Raw genomic sequence first — 19228 nt, 5'->3', positions numbered from 1 at the left:
GTGGGCAAATCAGAAAGTATTTTGCCCCTATTTTTTTATTAGGCACGATATAAGGTACGTACAGGTAATTACAAATTATCCTACTCACCTTACACTATTTCTCCTCATAGTCCCCACACGAGTTCAGACCATTTGTCCCATCGCAGCACTAAATTTGATATACCCCTGTAGTAGACAGCGACGCGCGCGGCCTCCCCGAACGCTCATTGTCGTGCAAGCCTTCACGGCCTTTTGCGAACTCACAACGCCACTACCTCACACTTCTCAAAGCGGGACACCTTTCCCCTTACGTCGGCTGCATTTCCCTGTGGATTTCGATGGGCGTTCGTCCCTTGCTCCATAGAAAACGAATCACACTTCGTTGCTCGTACGCCGTGGACGTGTGAAGCACGACCGCCATCTTCAACAACTGACATCAGCGCCGTGCCGCGGAGCTACCGACAGACAAGGCCGGGCCTATCCAAGAAAGGTGCACCGCTGGGAATGGATACGTCGACGTCGCATTTACAGCCGTAATTTGGCTAACAAAAAAAAAATAAGGGCAAGGACTTTCTCATTCGCCCACGTATCATCTCGTCTCCACTCGCGCTTTTCTCTGACTAAACCCGCACCTATTTTTTACACCGTTCCCTGCTGTCCCATCCCACGGCTCTTCCATCGCCTACCTGATGCGTGCGCGAAACTCTCCGAAGTTGCTTTTCGTGTGGCATCCGAGTCCACGGATTGTCGGCTTAGCGTTCGGCGATGCGTTCCCTCGCTCCTTCACTCGTTATGCGTATATTTATTTACTTTGCGCCTCTAACACGACGCATTTTTCCCTCCATTTTCCCCCTCCGTTTCGGAATTCCGCGAGGATCAAGTTTCGACCTTTGCTCTTTCGCGATGTTCAGCATTTTTTCCCCGTCATCGTCGTATTTTCACCCTTTTCTCTCTCTCTCTTCATGCTTCCTGGCAAAAGGTGCTCAAGGTACTCTTTTTAATAACCCCACTTTCCCTGATTCCTTATTTTTTTTTGTCTTTTTTAGCTTACGTAGCATCGTCGCTGAGTTTGCCCCGCTCAATTTCTCGCACTGGCGAGCTTTTGATAAAGCTTCGCGTTTTTCTTCTCTTTCTGTATTTTTCTTTCGCGTTTCCTTCGTGCGCATGCCAGACAAAGTTATTAACAGGCTTGCTGTTGCATCATTCGTTTTGTTTTGCTGTTGTTATCACCAGACCCTGAACTTTCTGGAAACGCTGAAGGGATTACGGTCTTTTACAATAAATGTTGTCTTGCATATGATTTTTCGCTTTGCATTGCATTATTAGAGACCAATATCCGACCTTGACAAAATGTCGGAAGTTGGGTAATAGCGCTTACCCCTCCCTCTTTTTCTTTCATGCATGCTTGCTTGTTAGACGTTACGTGCTTGTTCATTCTTTGCTTATCTCCCTTGCTTATGGACAATTTGAAATCAACATGCTATACTGGAGTGTTATGTCTACAGTAGCACATATGTGATTTATTAATGTTGTTAGTAATGGCCTAAAAGAAAATGCACACACATCCGCGAGAGTCTACAATCATTGAGGTGTGTTGCATTGTTTTTATGTTATTGGGAACAAGTGTTGTTAGATGCACTTTGGTTAGCGCATGCTTTAAGTAAGCAGTTCATAATTTGTTACCTCGTTTTCAAAAGATTGGCTTTGGCAGTGGGAACCAGCCCAGATAAAACATGCGCAGGAAAGCCTGAAATATTTAAATTATATCTCAGCCTCTCATCTTGCACATCTTTCATTGACAAAGTTCTTAATCAGCACATAACGCCGTAATCTTTTCGCTTGGTTCTTGCAACATATAAAAATTTTGTTGTTTAAATGTTGTTTTAAAAATTGTCCGTGTCTGTGGTTAACCGGCTGCAGTGAATCGAAAAAAATAAGGGCAATAAGGAATTCTCATGCGTTTAGTGAATAGGGACTCTTTCTGAACCTCGGACCCGTTCGCATGATCTCTCTCTCTCTCTCTAGACTATGGCTGCCACCAAACGGAATGCCGCATTGACATCAGTTGTTCCCCGGACACATCCCAACGACGAAGAACTGGTAAGTGTTGCATGTGGCTTTCGAACGTCTTTCTTCTACACTTTTCTTTTCGCATTGGCGATATATCCCGTCCTGAATAAAAAAAGCCGAACTCCATGCAGATTTAATTCTTCATATGAGATATTACTAGGATCGTTTCGTTATCGTGATAAGCACTGTATTTAGCTGCAACTACCGATCACCGAGCTCTAGTGTAAACACGTTTTGCTGTGCTCTAGATGAAATTTTACGTGCTGCTTCGAATGAAAACAAAAACGGGGTTATCATGCTAGACGTAAATATAAATCGACTGGATGAGGACTGCGCTTACAGCAGAGAATACATTAACATCTGTCGTGGATACGGTATAGAGTCATTGTTACAACTTCCCACTAGGTGCCTCTCTAACTCGGGTGCTCTTATCGATCGTGCATTGACAAACCCTTTTTCTCGTCTTAAGGCTTTTATTGTACGAAGCAACATAACCGAACACTTTCCAATTGCGCTCCGTTTCCCACGTCTTCATCACGCCTTTGAAACTCTGTACACAAAATCTATGTTTGACAAAGAACACTTCATATAAGCAGTCACCAGTTCAGATTGGTTGCGCGTTAAATCGTTAAATGACGCTGACGCTTATTATAATAAGTTATCTGGCATAATTAAAGCTTGTATATTGTCAGCAACAACAGCAGTTAAGTGCCATAAGCATTCTGCCTCCACTCTAACCCTTGGCTTACACCAGTATTGCAGAAGAGCATGTGCAAGAATGAAAATCTTTATCGTAAATGCAAAAATTGACGATTTAATCAATCTCTTAATCTTCAGTACGAGAAGATTTGCACCTTACTGACGTATCTACTTAAAAAAGAAGCAATGAAAACTTACTATTAAAATGTAATAAATCAAACCAGGAACGATTCCCGAAAGCAATGGCAGGTACTTAATGTGTCTCTGAATAAGAATACTACTAGGAGCAGAATAACGAAAATTCAAGAAAAATGCTGCATACTTACAAATCCTAAAGATATTTCACGCGCATTCAGCAACTTTCTTGCTACTGTGCCTGATATTCCCGGCGGTAATGACATGTCGCGCTTGTCACAACCATCGTTTTCATCTTTTCGCAATTTACACCCAATGAGGTTCGCGCAACGATTTTGAATGCTAAAAATTGTAGTCCTGGTTTGTATTCCATATGCGCTTATCACATCAAGGGAATTGTTGACAGCATATGTGAAGCTTTCAGTCACGTTGTCAATTTAATCTTTAAAACTGCCGTGCCCCCCAGTGAGTGACTTGAAAAGGTCAAACATAATTCCTGCGTATAAAAAAAAAAAAACGAGACGTCACCTTATTAGCAAATTACAGGCCTATATCAATCTTGCCATGTTTTAGTGAAGTATAGTAGAAAAACTAACAGAACAGCGCGTCACTAACTACTTGGACGAGTTCCAACTATGAACACCAAGACAGTTTGGTTTTCGTCCTGGGTGTTCTTCTGACGTAGTTTTAATCAGGCTCACTGACAAGATCAAAGCGGAAATTGATGGGGGCAGATTCGTAGACCTGTCTTTATTGATTAGCCAAAAGCATTCGATTCTTTTAATCACAACAGTTTTTTTTACTAAACTCAGCGCATACAGCTTAACAGGTCCCTCCTCAGAGCGACTGCGAAGTTAGTTACAGAGCAGACAGCAACAGGTTTGCGTTTCAGGAGTACTGTCTGGCACAAAAGTAATTAACATTGGCGTTCCACAGGAGTCCGTACTCCGGCCCCTATCATTTCTTGTATTCATTAATGATTTCCCAAGCTGCCTAACTTCTGCAGAATGTCTTCTGTTCGCGGACGACACTACTGTTTACACTTCCCTGACGACATCTGTACACCAACTGAACGTTTAAATGATGAACTAAATAATATCAGTAGTTAGCGTAAAAAATTAAATTGCGCATTAACTCTCAGAAAACCCGCCGTTGTTGCTTAGTAGCTATGGTGTCGGGCTGCTGAGCACTAGGTCGCGGGATCGAATCCCGGCCACGGCGGCCGAATTTCGATGGGGGCGAAAACACCCGTGTACTTAGATCTAGGTGCACGTTAAAGAACCCCAGGTGGCCGAAATTTCCTGAGTCCCCCACTACGGCGTGCCTCATAATCAGAAAGTGGCTTTGGCACATAAAGCCCCATAATTTTTTAACCTTCAAAAAACCAAGTTTATTGTTTTAGTTCACGCAATAAACCTCGACTTAACCTTCCGCCAGTGTACATAGCGTCTCACCCAATATTACCATATAATGAGTGCTCGTTTTTAGGCGTTGAGTTGAACTCCTTTCTAAAGTTTAATTTGCATGTCAGCTTCTTAAACAATAAAACTCTCTATGGTGTCAGGGTGCTTTTAAAGGCCAGACACTACTTTCAAGAGCACACTCTCCTGACATTGTGCTATGCCTTTATTTTTATAGCCATTTAAATTATTGTATCAGTTCATGGGGTCTTACATACCGTTGTCACATAGCTCCATTGCAGCACATCCAATATAACGCTGTCCGTATCGTCGCATCGGCTCCTTATAACGCTCATGTTACCCCCATCTTCACTGAGTTAAATCTCGTCACAATAAATAAAATTATCTGGTACAACCACAGCATCGTTATTTACCGCCTACTTAAAAACCCACAATTACATTATGTCATTAGCAAAAATAGTCTTGCTAACCCTAACACTACTAGGTTCTCTTTACAAAATAATATTTTACTTCCAAACTGTTTGTTTTGCTAGTGTGAAAATTGGAATAATTTACCGGCTCATCTTCACCTACATTATCATCGTATCGGCGCTCACTGAGAGGTTGTATTACTACTTTGTAAACTGCATCTCCTCGATGCATTTTTTTAATGTGGTATATGTGCATTTCTTGTGTTATGATGTGTTTCCATGGGTATTATTGCTTTAACACTGTATGAATTATATAAGCCGTTGTTTGTTTGTTACCGCCATTGACGTCTTCTTAGTTATATATTATTATGTAACTAAGAACAAGAGGTCCCGCTGCAGCTTCCAACTGTGGGACCTTTTTCTGTATAGCATCTGCTGTATATATGTGTCACTAATGAAACAGTAAACTTGAATCTGAATCTGAAAGCTCCCGCTATCTGGACATCCATAAACGAAATGTCCAAACTTACGGTATAGTTAATGTTAGCCGAAAACGCTAACCAGAGTATGATAAACCCCAGTTACGCATTACCGCAGTATTGTTTCTTTACACAAAAGAACAGGCAAAGTTTAGCGTCAGCACCAGTGGATGTATTCCCTACCTATAAATGTGGCTACGTTTCGTCTTTTTTTAAGTGCATTCAAATCAACAGTTGTTAGCGTAGGAGAGCTGCCTGTTGGTCAAGTTGGCGTTGTAAATTGACGTTCAGGTTCATAGCGCTACAAAATACGAAAAAAAGACAGGGCGGACACACCACTTACGCTATCATTGGCACGCGTATACGGGTAGGATAGTGGTTAGCCTGGGGTATCATAGTCAACGGCGCAAACGAGGCTCTGGCGCTTGTCGGATTGTCATTCGAAAGCCTGCTCACACACAGCGCGTACTGGGTTACGAGCTTCAGTGAAAAGGCGTTTACGTAGAGCCCGTTCCTTCAACATTTCGCGATTTATTTCTCGGCACATGCGCGGGACATTCACTATCCGTCCGATATTCGGAGTTAAGAGCTGCATTTGGCTCTACTGTATTGGAAATGGGCAATCAGGTAGGCCTTACGGATGAAATTCTCTCCACCGTCGCAGTCTTGTGACTGCTATAGGACAGTGTATCGAAACCAGACCGATCGAGCCGATGGCCGAGCAGTGCCCGCTGACGCGTTGGCCTCACCGACTTCTTTCTGCAGAAGACGCACGTGTACAAGAAGACGCTGCAGGCGCTCATCTACCCGATCTCGAGCACGACGCCGCACAACTTCCAATCGTGGACGGCCACGTCGCCCACCTACTGCTACGAGTGCGAGGGCCTGCTCTGGGGCATCACCAACCAGGGCCTGCGCTGCACTGAGTGCGGCGTCAAATGTCACGAAAAGTGCCGAGACTTACTCAACGCCGACTGTCTGCAGAGTAAGTAACGCTTTCCTGCAACCGCGCATAGAGCGAGGTGCGCGTTTATCATTGTCGACTGGGATTGCAGAATTTTTTTATTATTTTTTCGACATTTCAAGACACGGTCCCGTTTGTCCTTATTCCGAACTTATATGTGCCATTCAAAAATATTTTTTTCTTTTTAAACTGCAGTATTAGGAACAAACCGAAAGTATAGTATGTTAGTAATCGATACTGTACTGCGCTTGCCCTTGTTTATGACTTCGCGTTGTCAAGAAGGACGACAGTGAGAACTCCCCGTTCCCAACACGTGTCTTTCATCTGACGATTATATAGTGGCGAAGTCACAGATCGAACCAGCGCATGCGTGTTATATGGACTGCCATGTGACTGCTTCGATGCGCTTCGCAAGTGGCGTAAACGAAGGCCGGTTGTATGCCCCTTTTCAGTGGTTGTTCCTCTTTCAGTTAGCAGCGTTTCCTAGCTCAACGATAGTTTGTGCGAGCTTGGTGACAGTACGCCATCAGGTATGTTGCTTTCTTGTCATTTAGGCGTCGTTAGCGGCTTTCGACCGGCCCCATCTCCGCTTCACTTGTGCAAGCCAAATACCGCAGGCCCTTTGCCACGGCGGCAGCCGCATTCGTCGCCCCCCTTACCTGGCGAGCATTGTCGTCACCCGTTTCTCCTTTAGCTTCGGCGTTCAATCATCGCCGCGTTCTTGCCTAATTTGCGGCGTTCCCTTATCTTCGTTCTCCCGAATTGCCGGCCACTCTGCGGCTGCCTCCCATTTGTTGACTGCCTGCCCCAAGCTGCTCGCGGGTCCGCCTTTTCTTATTGTTGACCCTTCCATTTTATTCCTCCTTCTCTCTATACGGTTTTTTTTTTCTTCATTCTGGCCTCGTTCTCCTCATTTCCTGTTTTCATGCTGCCGCCATAGTTTGACGATTCTCGTCCGTCATCAGTACTGCATCGGTTATCCAGTTTGCCGTACGACAGGTTCCCCTTGCTTTTAACGTCTGTTTTGATTACTGCCTGCTGCTTATATTTGTCATCCCTCTAATAACGTCCTACAGTGGCGATGTACTGTCCAGTGCCACCGATCAGATTGCTGTAGCTGCTCGCCCGCCTATCTCCTCCTTTCTCTTTTCCATCCTAGAAGTAGCCTTTCTCGCTCTCTCTCGCTGGAGTTTGGGGAAAGTTTGAGGGACGCAGTTTTCCTCCTTGGTGCACGTTTGTGCAGACGTTTCGTGACGCTACTAAACGCACTTAACAAGCAGTATTGGGGAAAGAATTGATGTCTAGCTTACAGGGCAGCAGTGTGCCTGCATGCTAATCCGTATTATGGCTTTTTTTAGCACTGACACTTTCAATAAATTATCCAAAATTATCTTCTATTTCTTTTATTAAAACATTCCTGGAGTACATAGTGATTAATGTCCTGTAAAGGGTGCACCTCCTCATGACAGATACACGTGCAAGGAAGCCATATTTGGTTTCGGAAGAAAACATGCGGGACTTCCAGTAGAAAGGCATCTTTACGTTTGGCTATTGGAGCTTAGCCTTACTAGTGGTATTCATTTTTTATAACTTCTAAGAGGAAGCCTTACCTAGGTGACTCTTCCCTATTTAAATATGGAGGAAAATAAAGGTGTTACTGTCAACAGCCACTGAGCACCTTCAAGCTGCATTTGTTGAACTGAAAGAAGGAAATGAGTAAGCAATTTAATCTGAGCTTTAATTTGATTCCTACTTTAATTTTTATTAAATAGGAAAAACTGTTACAAGCTGCAGACTTACTGCAACAGCCATATATATTGCAACCTTATGGCAGGGTGTCTACCAACCGGGAAAACCGGGAATTCTCAGGGATATTGAATTGCCTGGAAATACTCAGGGAAAACTCGGGGATCTTGTGCTTCTATCAGGGAAAATGAGCTGTAATTTTATTGAAAGGGAGCGAAAGTCGCGGTAATGCTCGCTAGAGTAACTGCATGAGCGGAATCATAACGAATCATCTTTGATGCCGTGTCCGCTGAAGGGAGTTGCCAGTCTACAGTCAACGACCGACTTTCCGGACGCCCGATAATTCGGACGGCTTCGCGGCACCACCACGTACCCCATAGAGTCAATGTATAAGAACGTCTGGAATTTCGGACGCAAGAGCCCTTCGCCGTCCGATTTTCCGGACATTTTGACAATTTTCCGAAACGGCATTAATCAAAGGCACAACCGCCGCCATTTTGATTTTCTCGCCGCCTCGAACCAGCGCTCACACGCAGATCCGCGAGCAGCCGTAGGCCTAGCTACTTCGACGTTCGCTATTAAGCTTGTTTCCGTTCTACGCCGTGTTTTTCATTGAACGAATTCGCCGTTATCAGTGATGGCACCGACTCCGCCTTTGTGATCCTCGCGATTGGCTTCGAAGCTTGGAAAGCACGGCGCGTTGCATAATGCTGGTTTCCGAAAGCCAGCTTCGCCTCAATACAGTAACGTTAAGCGGCGAAGCATAATTAGCGTGAGAAGGGGCAATCGCCATGGGGCACAGTATGTATTTCTTAAATATACACACGTGCACCCGCCATCTCCTGTCGCAGTACGAGCACCGATATGCCTAATAAGCGTACTGGTTGGCTTTCACAGCTATTTCAGATCTGCCTGTGCCGATTTTAGACCTTAAGGGCAGTAAAAGACATTGCATTCATTTTTTCCAACTGGCCGATTTTTCAAGCGTTTTCGCGGCCCCTAGAGATTTCGAAAAATCGGCCGTTGACTGTACAACTGTCCAAGAGGGTACTTCAAATGGTCCGTGGGGCGAACGCGCTGTGGAAGGAGGACGAGAAACACACAGGACCTAACGGGAAAGGAAGCATGCCGCCGCCGCTTTGAAGGAGCTTGAGCTCCAAAAACAAAGCGTTGGCTGACGCCGATATGCAGGTGTCCCTCGTCCAAACCAAAACAAACTGTTTAAAGCAGTGAAACACAACACTGAGGCATTGTGCACAGGTTGAGAGTATGTCAAAAATCTCAGAGCAGTTGAGGTTGGCTTACCAGCTGTTGAGAGAGAATCTGACTTGTGACAAAGTTCGGTCCTCATACCAATGAGCGTGCTACCAGTTGATAGAAATAGCTCATATTCGAAAATATTTGCTTCTGTATGCGTCATTTTTATTCGTATTTGAGAATGTTTGACTTGATCTGTAATGGATCTTGCTATTCTTTTTTAAGAGTTTTTTTTCGCTTTGAATTTTGCTAACCCCTCCCTTCTGTTCTCTTTTTCAATAAAATAAACGCTATTCCTTACTATTCAAACTGCATTAAGTAGTTTTTTTTTTTTACTTGCTTACTAGAGAGTGATAGCATGACATAAAACTAAGTTCTCTGTCACTCAGGGAGTTTTGCATAGAAACTCAAGGAAAACCTGGAAAACTCAGCGAATTTGGAAATGTCAACTTGGTAGACACCCTGTTGGGCCCATCAAGCTGCTGAACATTGTAGCTTTTCACTGCAGCTTGACCCTTTTGTAAAAGAAAATCAGCATGTTTGTTTAATTGGCTGGTGATTGATTGATTGATTGATTGATTGATTGATTGATTGATTGATTGATTGATTGATTGATTGATTGATAACTGAGTATGCCTTTTTTATATTCTTACTTTTGTTGTCTAACAGGGGCAGCGGAAAAAAGCAGCAAACATGGTGCCGAAGACAAAGCTAACAACATTATTATGGCAATGAAGGAGAGGATGAAGATTAGGGAACGCGATAAGCCAGAAATCTTCGAATTGATCAGGTAAGTAGCCTTGTCTAGATTTCCAAAACATGATTGTGACTTGAATGTACTACTCTCTCACAGAACGAAAGCTTGTCGTTCTGCTACTAACCTTGCTAACCAGCTTGCTCTTGTAACAGTCAAGCTATACTACATTTATTTTTTGCATGCACATTTCGCATCTCTGAAATGAGCATAGCTCATCGAAAGAGTCTAAAATTTTTTGTGATGGGCCTGATTAAAAGAAACCTCTTCCTACTCTTGTATTAAGTACTTGTAATGAAAAGGATAATTATGCCAGCATACATGCCAGATATCTTGGCTTAATTTTAGGTGTACATTTGTAGAATATTTCGTCAACTTTTTACAGGCATGCAAGCTATTTGTGTGAAAAATATTTCGCTTTCTATGTGATGTGTGTTCTTTGGGTTATTGTAAATTTGTATGGGTGCAGAATACAGTTGGCTTCCAATAAAATGACATACCTTAATTTACCTTTTGATCATTTCAGTCAAGTTGTTCTTTATTATGCCAATGCATTTCCCTGGAGAAAGATAGCAAATATTTTTTGCCTAATGTTTCAAATATCCAATAACTCAAACTAGACAGGACCACCGACTTACATTACGAGTGATAATGGTTGTGCTTAACTTGCAAACTTCAGTGTAGGGCGTTCAAATTGTGCCAACTGTACTGTTGATGCTTCTGGCATGCCACATGTCATGCACACAGAAAGCCAAAGAATAATGATATGAGTGCTTCATAATCATATTATGATATTTAGCGTGTAATACTTCAGAATTTAATTATATGAGTAGACTACAAGAGAACCTGATAGGACAAAGACAACAAAGTGGGTGTGATGAAAAGGAGTGTTTAATGGCAAGTAGGCACATATGTACAAGGAGTCTGGACATGACTCAAACCAGCAGTTATGAGTGCATAGGTATGGCTCTGTGAGATTATATTGCAGTAATTTAGTATCATGCATGTTTTAACTGTTTCGAAGGCATTGACAGCAGCTGCACTATCATTACATGCTGAGTGATGTGGAAGCCCAACAACAGATAAACATGGGCTAGCTGGTGAATGTTCATTCTTTACAAAACAGCTCTAAAACTGATGATGACCAAGAGTGGAAGGTGGACACAGTGTTGTTCTATGTGTGTATGTAATTGTATTCACCCATAAACTTACAGTTGTGAGTCAGCTCTCGAGTGTGCATTGTTCTTTCTTAATCCTCATCTGTTTTACCGCTGTTTTGTCAAGTACAAGCCCAAATTAAACTGGCAGAAAGGCTCACATTTAAAAAAATACTGAGCATATTTTGCACTAAATGTCAGCTGTTCGAGATATCTTGCACAACTCCTTGATTTATTTACTGATGACCATAGCTGATGTTTTGATCTAAATTGCAGCTTATTTTGTCGCTTTGGTCTCTTTGTTTAACACAAATATCAAATAATTCAAACTATTTCACATGTTTCAATAAAGTCAAATAAATGGAAGTTCCCTGTGCCATGTTATACTGTGGGCACACAAGTTCCCACGAATTCAACTCCTTAAAATTTTCTAAAAGGCTAGTTGTAGTTCTTATTCCTTGTGCCATAGTTACAAGATATGCTCAAAGAGTATATTGGCCTACTGAAACAAGATGTGCCTTTTACTGCAATTGAATATGGGGCTATGTTAATATATATAGCTATAAGCGATTGCATCAACAGATGTCAAAGCTACTTGTAAGAACAACTTTTTTATATTACATTGCCTTTGTGAGGTTGAGAGCCACAGTTACTTTTTAAATATATGTAATGCAGTTCTCCAAATGTTAACATTGTTTTGCTGTGTAATCCTCCATATTGAACTTAATGAAGCAATAATTTGACCATGCTGACGGCCCTGTTTACCACTGTGTTCTGCAGTGCGCACTCACATTTTTTTTTTCTTAATAATGTGAATTTCTGTTTCTCTAATTTCTTTTACCAACAATATTGTGTGTTGAGATTCAGGCTTTTTTTTATATAATGCAATGTGCTTACACAGAGGCTGTCTAATCAGTGAGTTTCTTACTCTTTAATTGGAAATATAGGCACTGCTGCATAGGTAGAGAACTGGTATATCGTTGCATGGAAATAGCACTCAGTGATAGTGATGCTTTAATGTGACAGCTTATTTAATATAAATGCACCCCACCTTAAGGAATGGTGATCTTAATGATCTTTTTCTGCTCAAAGCAATTAAAAGAAAATGGTGCTTAGGTTGTTTCATCACTCTGCCTCTGTTACTATGTTCTTGAAAGAATGTACAACTGCTCACTAAACATAATAGTGAGGCATTTAACTCTGCATACTGTACTTAGCGTAGATTTTCTTTTACACGAGGTGAAAGTTGCACCTTATTGCTTTCCCAGTGAGTATATTTCTTTTTCGTCACACATCAAGCACATTTTCAGGGTCACTTAACAATGATACCATTTTGTATGATCCTATAACTTAAAAATGTAAACATTCTTAGGCGACTCACCCAGGGTCCATTGTTAATGCATAACACGATGCACTCCATGAAGAAAAACAGAATAAACTCGAAAGGAAAAATGAGAACAAAAATGTTTACGATGGTGAGTTTCAAACCTACAAACCCACACTCAGAAGCCAAGTTTCTTACCCACTGGGCTGAAAACCCATGCTTGCAGAAGGTGAATATATATGAACCATATGAATTTGCTGTACTGCATTTCTGTGTTGTCGCACAACACAGACAGATAAGCAGTCAATGAGTTGATAAGGATGATAAGGAGTGATGAGGGGTTATAGGGGTCTGATCGCAATGGATAATGGTCCGACGCAGATGTATAAGATACTAAAGAATGATAAGGGCTTAAAATAGTTAGAGAAATTTTGATAACGTTGATAAGGACCAATAATGGTTGATAAGAGTCAGATAAAGTCCAGTAAGGTTGATAAGTACCAATAAGGGCTGATAAGGGTCATATTAAGTCCCATAAGGTTAATAAAGACCACTAAGGGTTTAAAAGGGTTGGATCTTGTCTGATAAGGGCCAAAGCAATTCTGATAAGGTTGATAATGACCGATAAGGATTGGTAAGGGTCCAGTTGAGTCCAATAAGGTTGATAATGACCAATAAGGGTTGGTAAAGGTCAAAAGGACTGGATCAAGTTCCATAAGGTTGATAATAACCAATCAGGGTTGATAAGGATTTATGCTGGTCGGATAAAGAGCCAAAACAGATTACAGGGCCACTAAAGCATATATTTAATGAACCGTCTACTGCTTCATCAATCGTGGCAAACAACAAATGTCACGTTGTATGCGTGGAAATGAGTAAGTGGCACAATGCTTATGCATACTTAGACAACTCAGATGGAGTTCTTCATAATGTTTGCTTTGCAACTGCAGTATGTTGTCCAACCACTTCATGACTTCTTATTACCATAAGGTTGTTGCCTGTGCATTTTGTGCAAAAGAGCAAGACAGCACGTTGGCAAAATAAATTTACTCTGGCTGCACATACTGTATTGCATAGATACAGGTTTATATGACTCAGCCTCTTCACTTTAAAAAGGAAGGCAATGTTGATGCTGCACATACTAGGCCACTCGTATATTAAATATTTTCACAACCTAGGATGGGCCGCTCATGTGACACAACCAGCGACCATATTCAGGACTTCTTTTATGATGATCATAGACTTTGTAGAAGCAGGACATCCAATACTGTGTGTTGTACATTGTTCTCATTTCATTTCAGTAACACAGTTCTAGATAGTTGTGTGACAAATTTGTGCCATGCAAACAGTACCACTCGAGGCCTTGGTGCATTCTTGGGGGTGCTTTACCCAAAGCAAGTACATTTGACCATAGCTGCTTTTATGCAGATAGAGATCTCAAAAAGCTGAGATGCATTTCTAGAACACTGTTTCATCATTACACGTAATGAAAAGTTCATAGCCTAAGATCATCACAGAAATTGTGCTTGAGCTAGTTGTACAGTGATAGAAGGATAGGGTGTAAAAAAACGAGGACAAAGGCTGCACATCAAACACACATTTTGTCACTCATCCTGTCGATGCGTGTTCTTTCCCCTTATTTTTTCTAACCCTAATCCTTCTACCAGTAAGTATATAAAATTGTTCTTTTCTTGTGGGATTTTTAAACTCCCAGACCTTATTTGCAGTCGCATGAAATGTGCCTGTGCAAAATAAAAAATATGTTTGTGCAAGATACAAGTAGGTTATCACCGGCTTAGCTTTTTTATCTGTCTACAGCAGCTACCATAATTGTAATTGTTCTAACAAGCTCCAGCAGAAAAAGCAGCTTCCATTAGCACACATAATAGTGCAATGCCTCCAGGGAACCTAAGCTGTGGTAGTGGCATATATTGCTGCAAAACTATGCTATGAGCAGAGTATCAGTTAGCAGGGTGATAATATGACACCCAGCAACTAAGAAAATACAATAATTATTAGAGCGTGATATAATGAAAAGCCCATAAATTTTATGCCTTCTCAAAACTCTTCTTTCAAGGAAGTAACAAGGGGGCTTTCAAAGTACCTGTTGTACACACTAGGAAATCATGCAACAGCAATAAAACTTTAGATGCTGCAATTTAGTTGGACACTCTGTTTCCTTAGCAGCAAGCAGAAAGCACCTTAAATATACCACATCATGCAAGACATAGTTGTTTGCACAATAATTCTATGAGCGCAATCTCACTCATGCCATTGTTAATGGGTGTACTCTTCTGCAGCTTCTTTGCCCGAACCTGCTATATCTTTGGCTCACCAGCATTTGCAGAATTGCTTGAATCTCGTTGCGGTACAACAATAAATGCTACACTGCTTCAAACACATCTTTTTATCATGACACTGTCAACAGTGTCAATGAAAATCACTGATAGGTTGGCCAATATGCAATTTTGTAAAGAGGATACCCTCCTGCTTTTGTAAACATGCTGTTTTTACTTATGTAAACTCACTTATGTTATGGTATTCGATGAGAATGTTATCCTAATGCCTTCCATTCTAGTTGCAAAGTCAACACAGTTGGCGTCAAAAGTTTATGGTGCACAGAATCTTAGCAAAAGCTGAATATTTCACGAGCCTGGTCGTGCAGCCTGGAATTTGAATTTGAAGCTTGTGTTAGCATATGAGAGAAACATAGTTTTTAGCTATTTTACCGGCTGCAAACTAAAACTGGGCTGAAATTTGGCTTTCTTGCGGCACCCATATGTCCCAAACTGTTGATGCCGACTGTTCATTACATGTTCCTGGGCAGGAGGCAAGAGCCTTCCACATGTGCTGTGTGTGCATGCACCATTTGGCATCCCAAAATGGGAGAGTGATGAGTGAGCGTATGTGTGAACTTTGCTAACATTGTAGGGCCGTATTTGGCGTGGATGTTAAGAGCCACACGGGTCATCAGAGGGCAGTCAAGCAGAGCGTGCTTGACGGAACCTCCAAGTGGTCAGCTAAAATAGCCATCACCGGTAGGTCCAATGTGCCAAAGGCTGCTCATGTTAGCACTGATGGCTACAGTATTTCATGATGTCAGCAGTTGCATATGTATAGGTGGAAAACTCCATGTTGCAGTTTAAGTGGCATTAGTGCCTGTTGGGATCGTTGTTGGGGTATATGGCTCATTAGCCAAGGAGGTTGCGATTAATACAGCACAACAGGTGGTGCAGGTGGTGTGTGGAACGTCTAATCTATGAAATGTTTAATAAATACATTGGTGATTTAAATTATGTGCATTGCACTTTGCTGACTTAAACTAGAAAGTGGTAAAAAGTGAGTTCTTGAACTGCATTGTGGCTTACATTGTCACTGAGATCAGTTTACCTTGTGTATGGTTCCACTAGTGACGTTTAGCTGTCCTTCACAGCATCCTTTGGCTCTGAGTGTTGAAGTGTTTTGTGCAGACTGTGTAGCCACTCATAGGATTACCGCTGGCAAAACTGCTCACACATGTTCACTGAAAAGAGAAACCATCGTTGGATGCAAGAAACTATCCATGGAATCATGCGATCGCAAGGCAAAACCTGTTCCCAGCCGATGCACACATCATTGCTGTGAAGGACATGTCCCCATCGCCTCTCTTCCCTGCTTGCCAAGAGCAACGTGGTGTGGTGGTTGTGGTGGTGTGAAGTTGCTGCTTTTGCGTCGGTGTTTACAGGCGACCCTCTCCCCTCCACACCTGCCTTGTGCTATCATGCCCCACTTCTTGCTGTGCTTTGTTTTTGTTGAGTGTCTGAAACCTACCTCTGTATGATTCTTTCATTTTTGTTTGCGCAAGTGGTTGTCTAGTGATCTGCCTCGTGTCTCATGCAAAATCTCTTGTGCACACTCTCTGAGTTTTGTGTGTGCCATGCAACAATTCTATGTGCAATCATGTGATGCTTGTGCAACTACTGGAACTCGGCAGTTGCATTGCAATGCAGAACAAATGACACATTTTCAAAGCATGCTTTACGTTCAACACACTGCATCACTACAAAACTGTTTTTATGAGTTTTGGAATACTTATGCTCATGGGAAGAAGAGCAAGAGCAATTGATAGAGCCATAGTTAGATTACACACAGTAGTGTAAGAAGTTAAGGCTAGGCATTAATGTACAAGCAACTTCCTTTTTTTTTAATGAAATATGACATGCATTTGTGGCCTTTATCCATGCCGTACCAATTTTTGATTATGGCCTCTTGAATGTGAATTTAGCTTTCCGAATATATTCAAGAAAATCCTGCTCAACGCTGTCATGGGAACTTTTTCCATGCTTGCGCTGTTCTGAAGCCAAATCAGCAGGGTAACAGCAGGCCCTGAAAGCACAGGTTTCACCAGATTATGGCAGCCTTTGATTGCAACAACGATCGAGAGCCAACTTCTGCTACTATTGCAGGCTGACTTTCACAATTGACGCCGACTCTCACATTGATGCCCTCCAGCAAGCTGAAGAATGCATCTTCGAGGGCACGTCGAAGTGGTCGTGCAAAATTGCCATCACAGGTACCAGCGCCATGCCAGCTGCCCTCATGTGGCCAGACTCTCTTTCCTTCTTATCTCAAAGCCCATCTCATATAGTTTCCTGCTTATTCTTACGCATTAATTTTCAAATTGCTGCATAATGTTTATTTTTCTAAATGTCTTCCCCTCCTTCTTTTTTCATTTTTACTCATTCCTCCTTGGCCATTCCAAATGCCAGGAATGTGCTTAGGCTGGTCATGGCTGGTTCTGGCTGACTGGTGCATTTCGCTTGCGAGTACTGGTGTTTTGTGTCTGAACATAATGTAGGAGACAGTTTGCAGCTGTAATCACTCATTATCTTTGGTCCTGAACTTTGCCCTTTGATAGAAGAACCTTGTTAACTTACTTAGCATGCATGAGTTAGTTAAACCTTCAGCTAAAATATTTTTATTACGTTTGCCTTCTTTGTTATTGACAATCTTTTTATTGTGAGTGCCATACAAAAGCTTATATTGCAATGCTTTCTGTAATTGTTATTATTATTGTTAATATTATTATTATTTTATTGCGATAGCAATTATATGAGCACTCCAGGTGCATTTCTACTGTCACCGCGATGTTCCACGTAAAGTCTAAGAGCTAGACACTTGCACTCGTACATACAGCTGTATGCTGTATGTACGAGTGCAAGTGTGTGAGGGTGAGCCGACGATGGCAGCTCAGTCTCGTGCGCACGAGGGAGGAAGGCGAGGTGGAAGCGTGCAGTCTTGCATTGCGCACAAGTCATCTGGGGAAGGCTAGGGAAGGGAAGGGAGGGGGGACATTCTACTTCATCAGCGGTTGGGTATGGCATGGCTACGCGGACTTTAAAGCAATCTGAGATAGGAACAAAGCAATCTTTAAAGCAATCTGACATGGGAACAGAGTGCGCCAAGAGCTGATAGCTCTGTGTGCACTCCGCTTAGTTCGCATTGAAGCAAGAGGCAGCATGAAAGTCAATTCACTCGCTCTGCTGCCGTGCTTTCTCACTTCAGCATTCTGGCAGCAAGTGTGCGCAGTCATTGAGTGAGATGTGTTCGTGCTTGCTTGTGTGCACGTAACACCATGGTTGTTAATTTAGTTAGTAAGCGAATGTTTACAAGTTTATATGGCCAATAAAACTACTATCCTCACTTTGTATGTAGCTGTCAACTAATTTGCTATCGCAAGCGAGGCTCGGCCTGTCGGGCAGAACTAAGACTTTATTATTATTATTATTATTATTATTATTATTATTATTATTATTATTATTATTATTATTATTATTATTATTATTAATTTTAACATCCTTTCTGAATTCTTTCTCGAAGCAGTTGTAATTTTACACGATAGTAAAATTTCAATTTCTTTGACCATCAAGCAGCTAAGATATTGCATATTTTTAAGCATCCGACCAAATTTACTTAAGCTCAGGTCATGAAAGTTTTTTCAGACACAGAATGCTGTGACTCTGCTGCAAGCTTAGTTTTAGATGCAGGCTGTGTTTTTCTGTTCACGCCACGGCCTGCTTGTCATCCATCTTCAGATTACTTCTTCCACATACTTCCTTTGGCTCTTGCATCTTGTGGCTGAGGCCACTCCATCTAGCAGCACAAGTAGGAGGAGACCCGTAGAGGCATGGGTTCTGCCCCCTCCACACCACACATGGGCGCACTGCCATCTCTCCACTCTAAGCTAGGCTTCTGTTTTCGGTCCTTCTGAGGTGACATACTCTTGCTAGCACAGCATGACATATCGGAATATAGCTGCATAAAGAACACCTGGAAAAAGGATCTGGTTGGGAAGCCCACCAGACGCTCTTCTACTTTGCACCTGTCTTTTCTTCTGCTGTGTGCATGAGGTCAGCAGGGGTCTTCACTAAAAAAAATTTGGCACATTATTTTATTTTATTTAGTCATGATATGTCAACTAATGCAGTAAGTGCAGGTAAAGATTTAAATATTAAGATTTAATTTCATTTGTGCATACCTTACCCTGCACCACACCCATAAATTTGGACAAAAAAAATTTGTATTTATCTGCTAGGCATCTGCCCTGGACACAAGAGGGAGTTATGAATGAGTTATGGTGATACTAAAAAAATTAAAGGAGAGGAACTGTACAGTGGGCATTGGATATATTTAGATGGAGTTAAATTAAACTGTCCTCATATGCGTTCTAACTGTTGCACTACCAAGTAATATATGTGTGCTTAAGACAAATAAATAAGTCAAAGCCAGTGAGCAACCTTATTTCACAAAGCTTTCTTTTTTTTACTTAGATTGTGAACGTGCAGTACTCAGAG

The 19228-nt window shown here is 41.9% G+C and overlaps 1 protein-coding gene across 5 annotated transcripts in view; it reads left to right on the top strand.

The window, feature by feature from the left end:
* The window catches only part of unc-13, a 415821-nt gene that overhangs the window by 302768 nt on the left and 93825 nt on the right, over positions 1-19228 (top strand). For 3 of the 5 annotated variants that reach the window (XM_075679885.1, XM_075679886.1, XM_075679883.1), the window contains exons 13-16: positions 2005-2079; positions 5959-6178; positions 9830-9950; positions 16841-16947. In XM_075679885.1, the coding sequence (XP_075536000.1) occupies positions 2005-2079; positions 5959-6178; positions 9830-9950; positions 16841-16947 (523 nt within the window). Of the gene's footprint in view, positions 1-2004; positions 2080-5958; positions 6179-9829; positions 9951-15326; positions 15434-16840; positions 16948-19228 lie in introns of all 5 variants that reach the window. The other 2 variants (XM_075679887.1, XM_075679884.1) reach the window with 1 other exon arrangement.

The sequence above is a fragment of the Dermacentor variabilis genome, chromosome 2, assembly GCF_050947875.1.
Source record: "Dermacentor variabilis isolate Ectoservices chromosome 2, ASM5094787v1, whole genome shotgun sequence".
Lineage (NCBI taxonomy): Eukaryota > Metazoa > Arthropoda > Arachnida > Ixodida > Ixodidae > Dermacentor > Dermacentor variabilis.
This window is presented reverse-complemented; position numbering and strand designations above follow the sequence as displayed.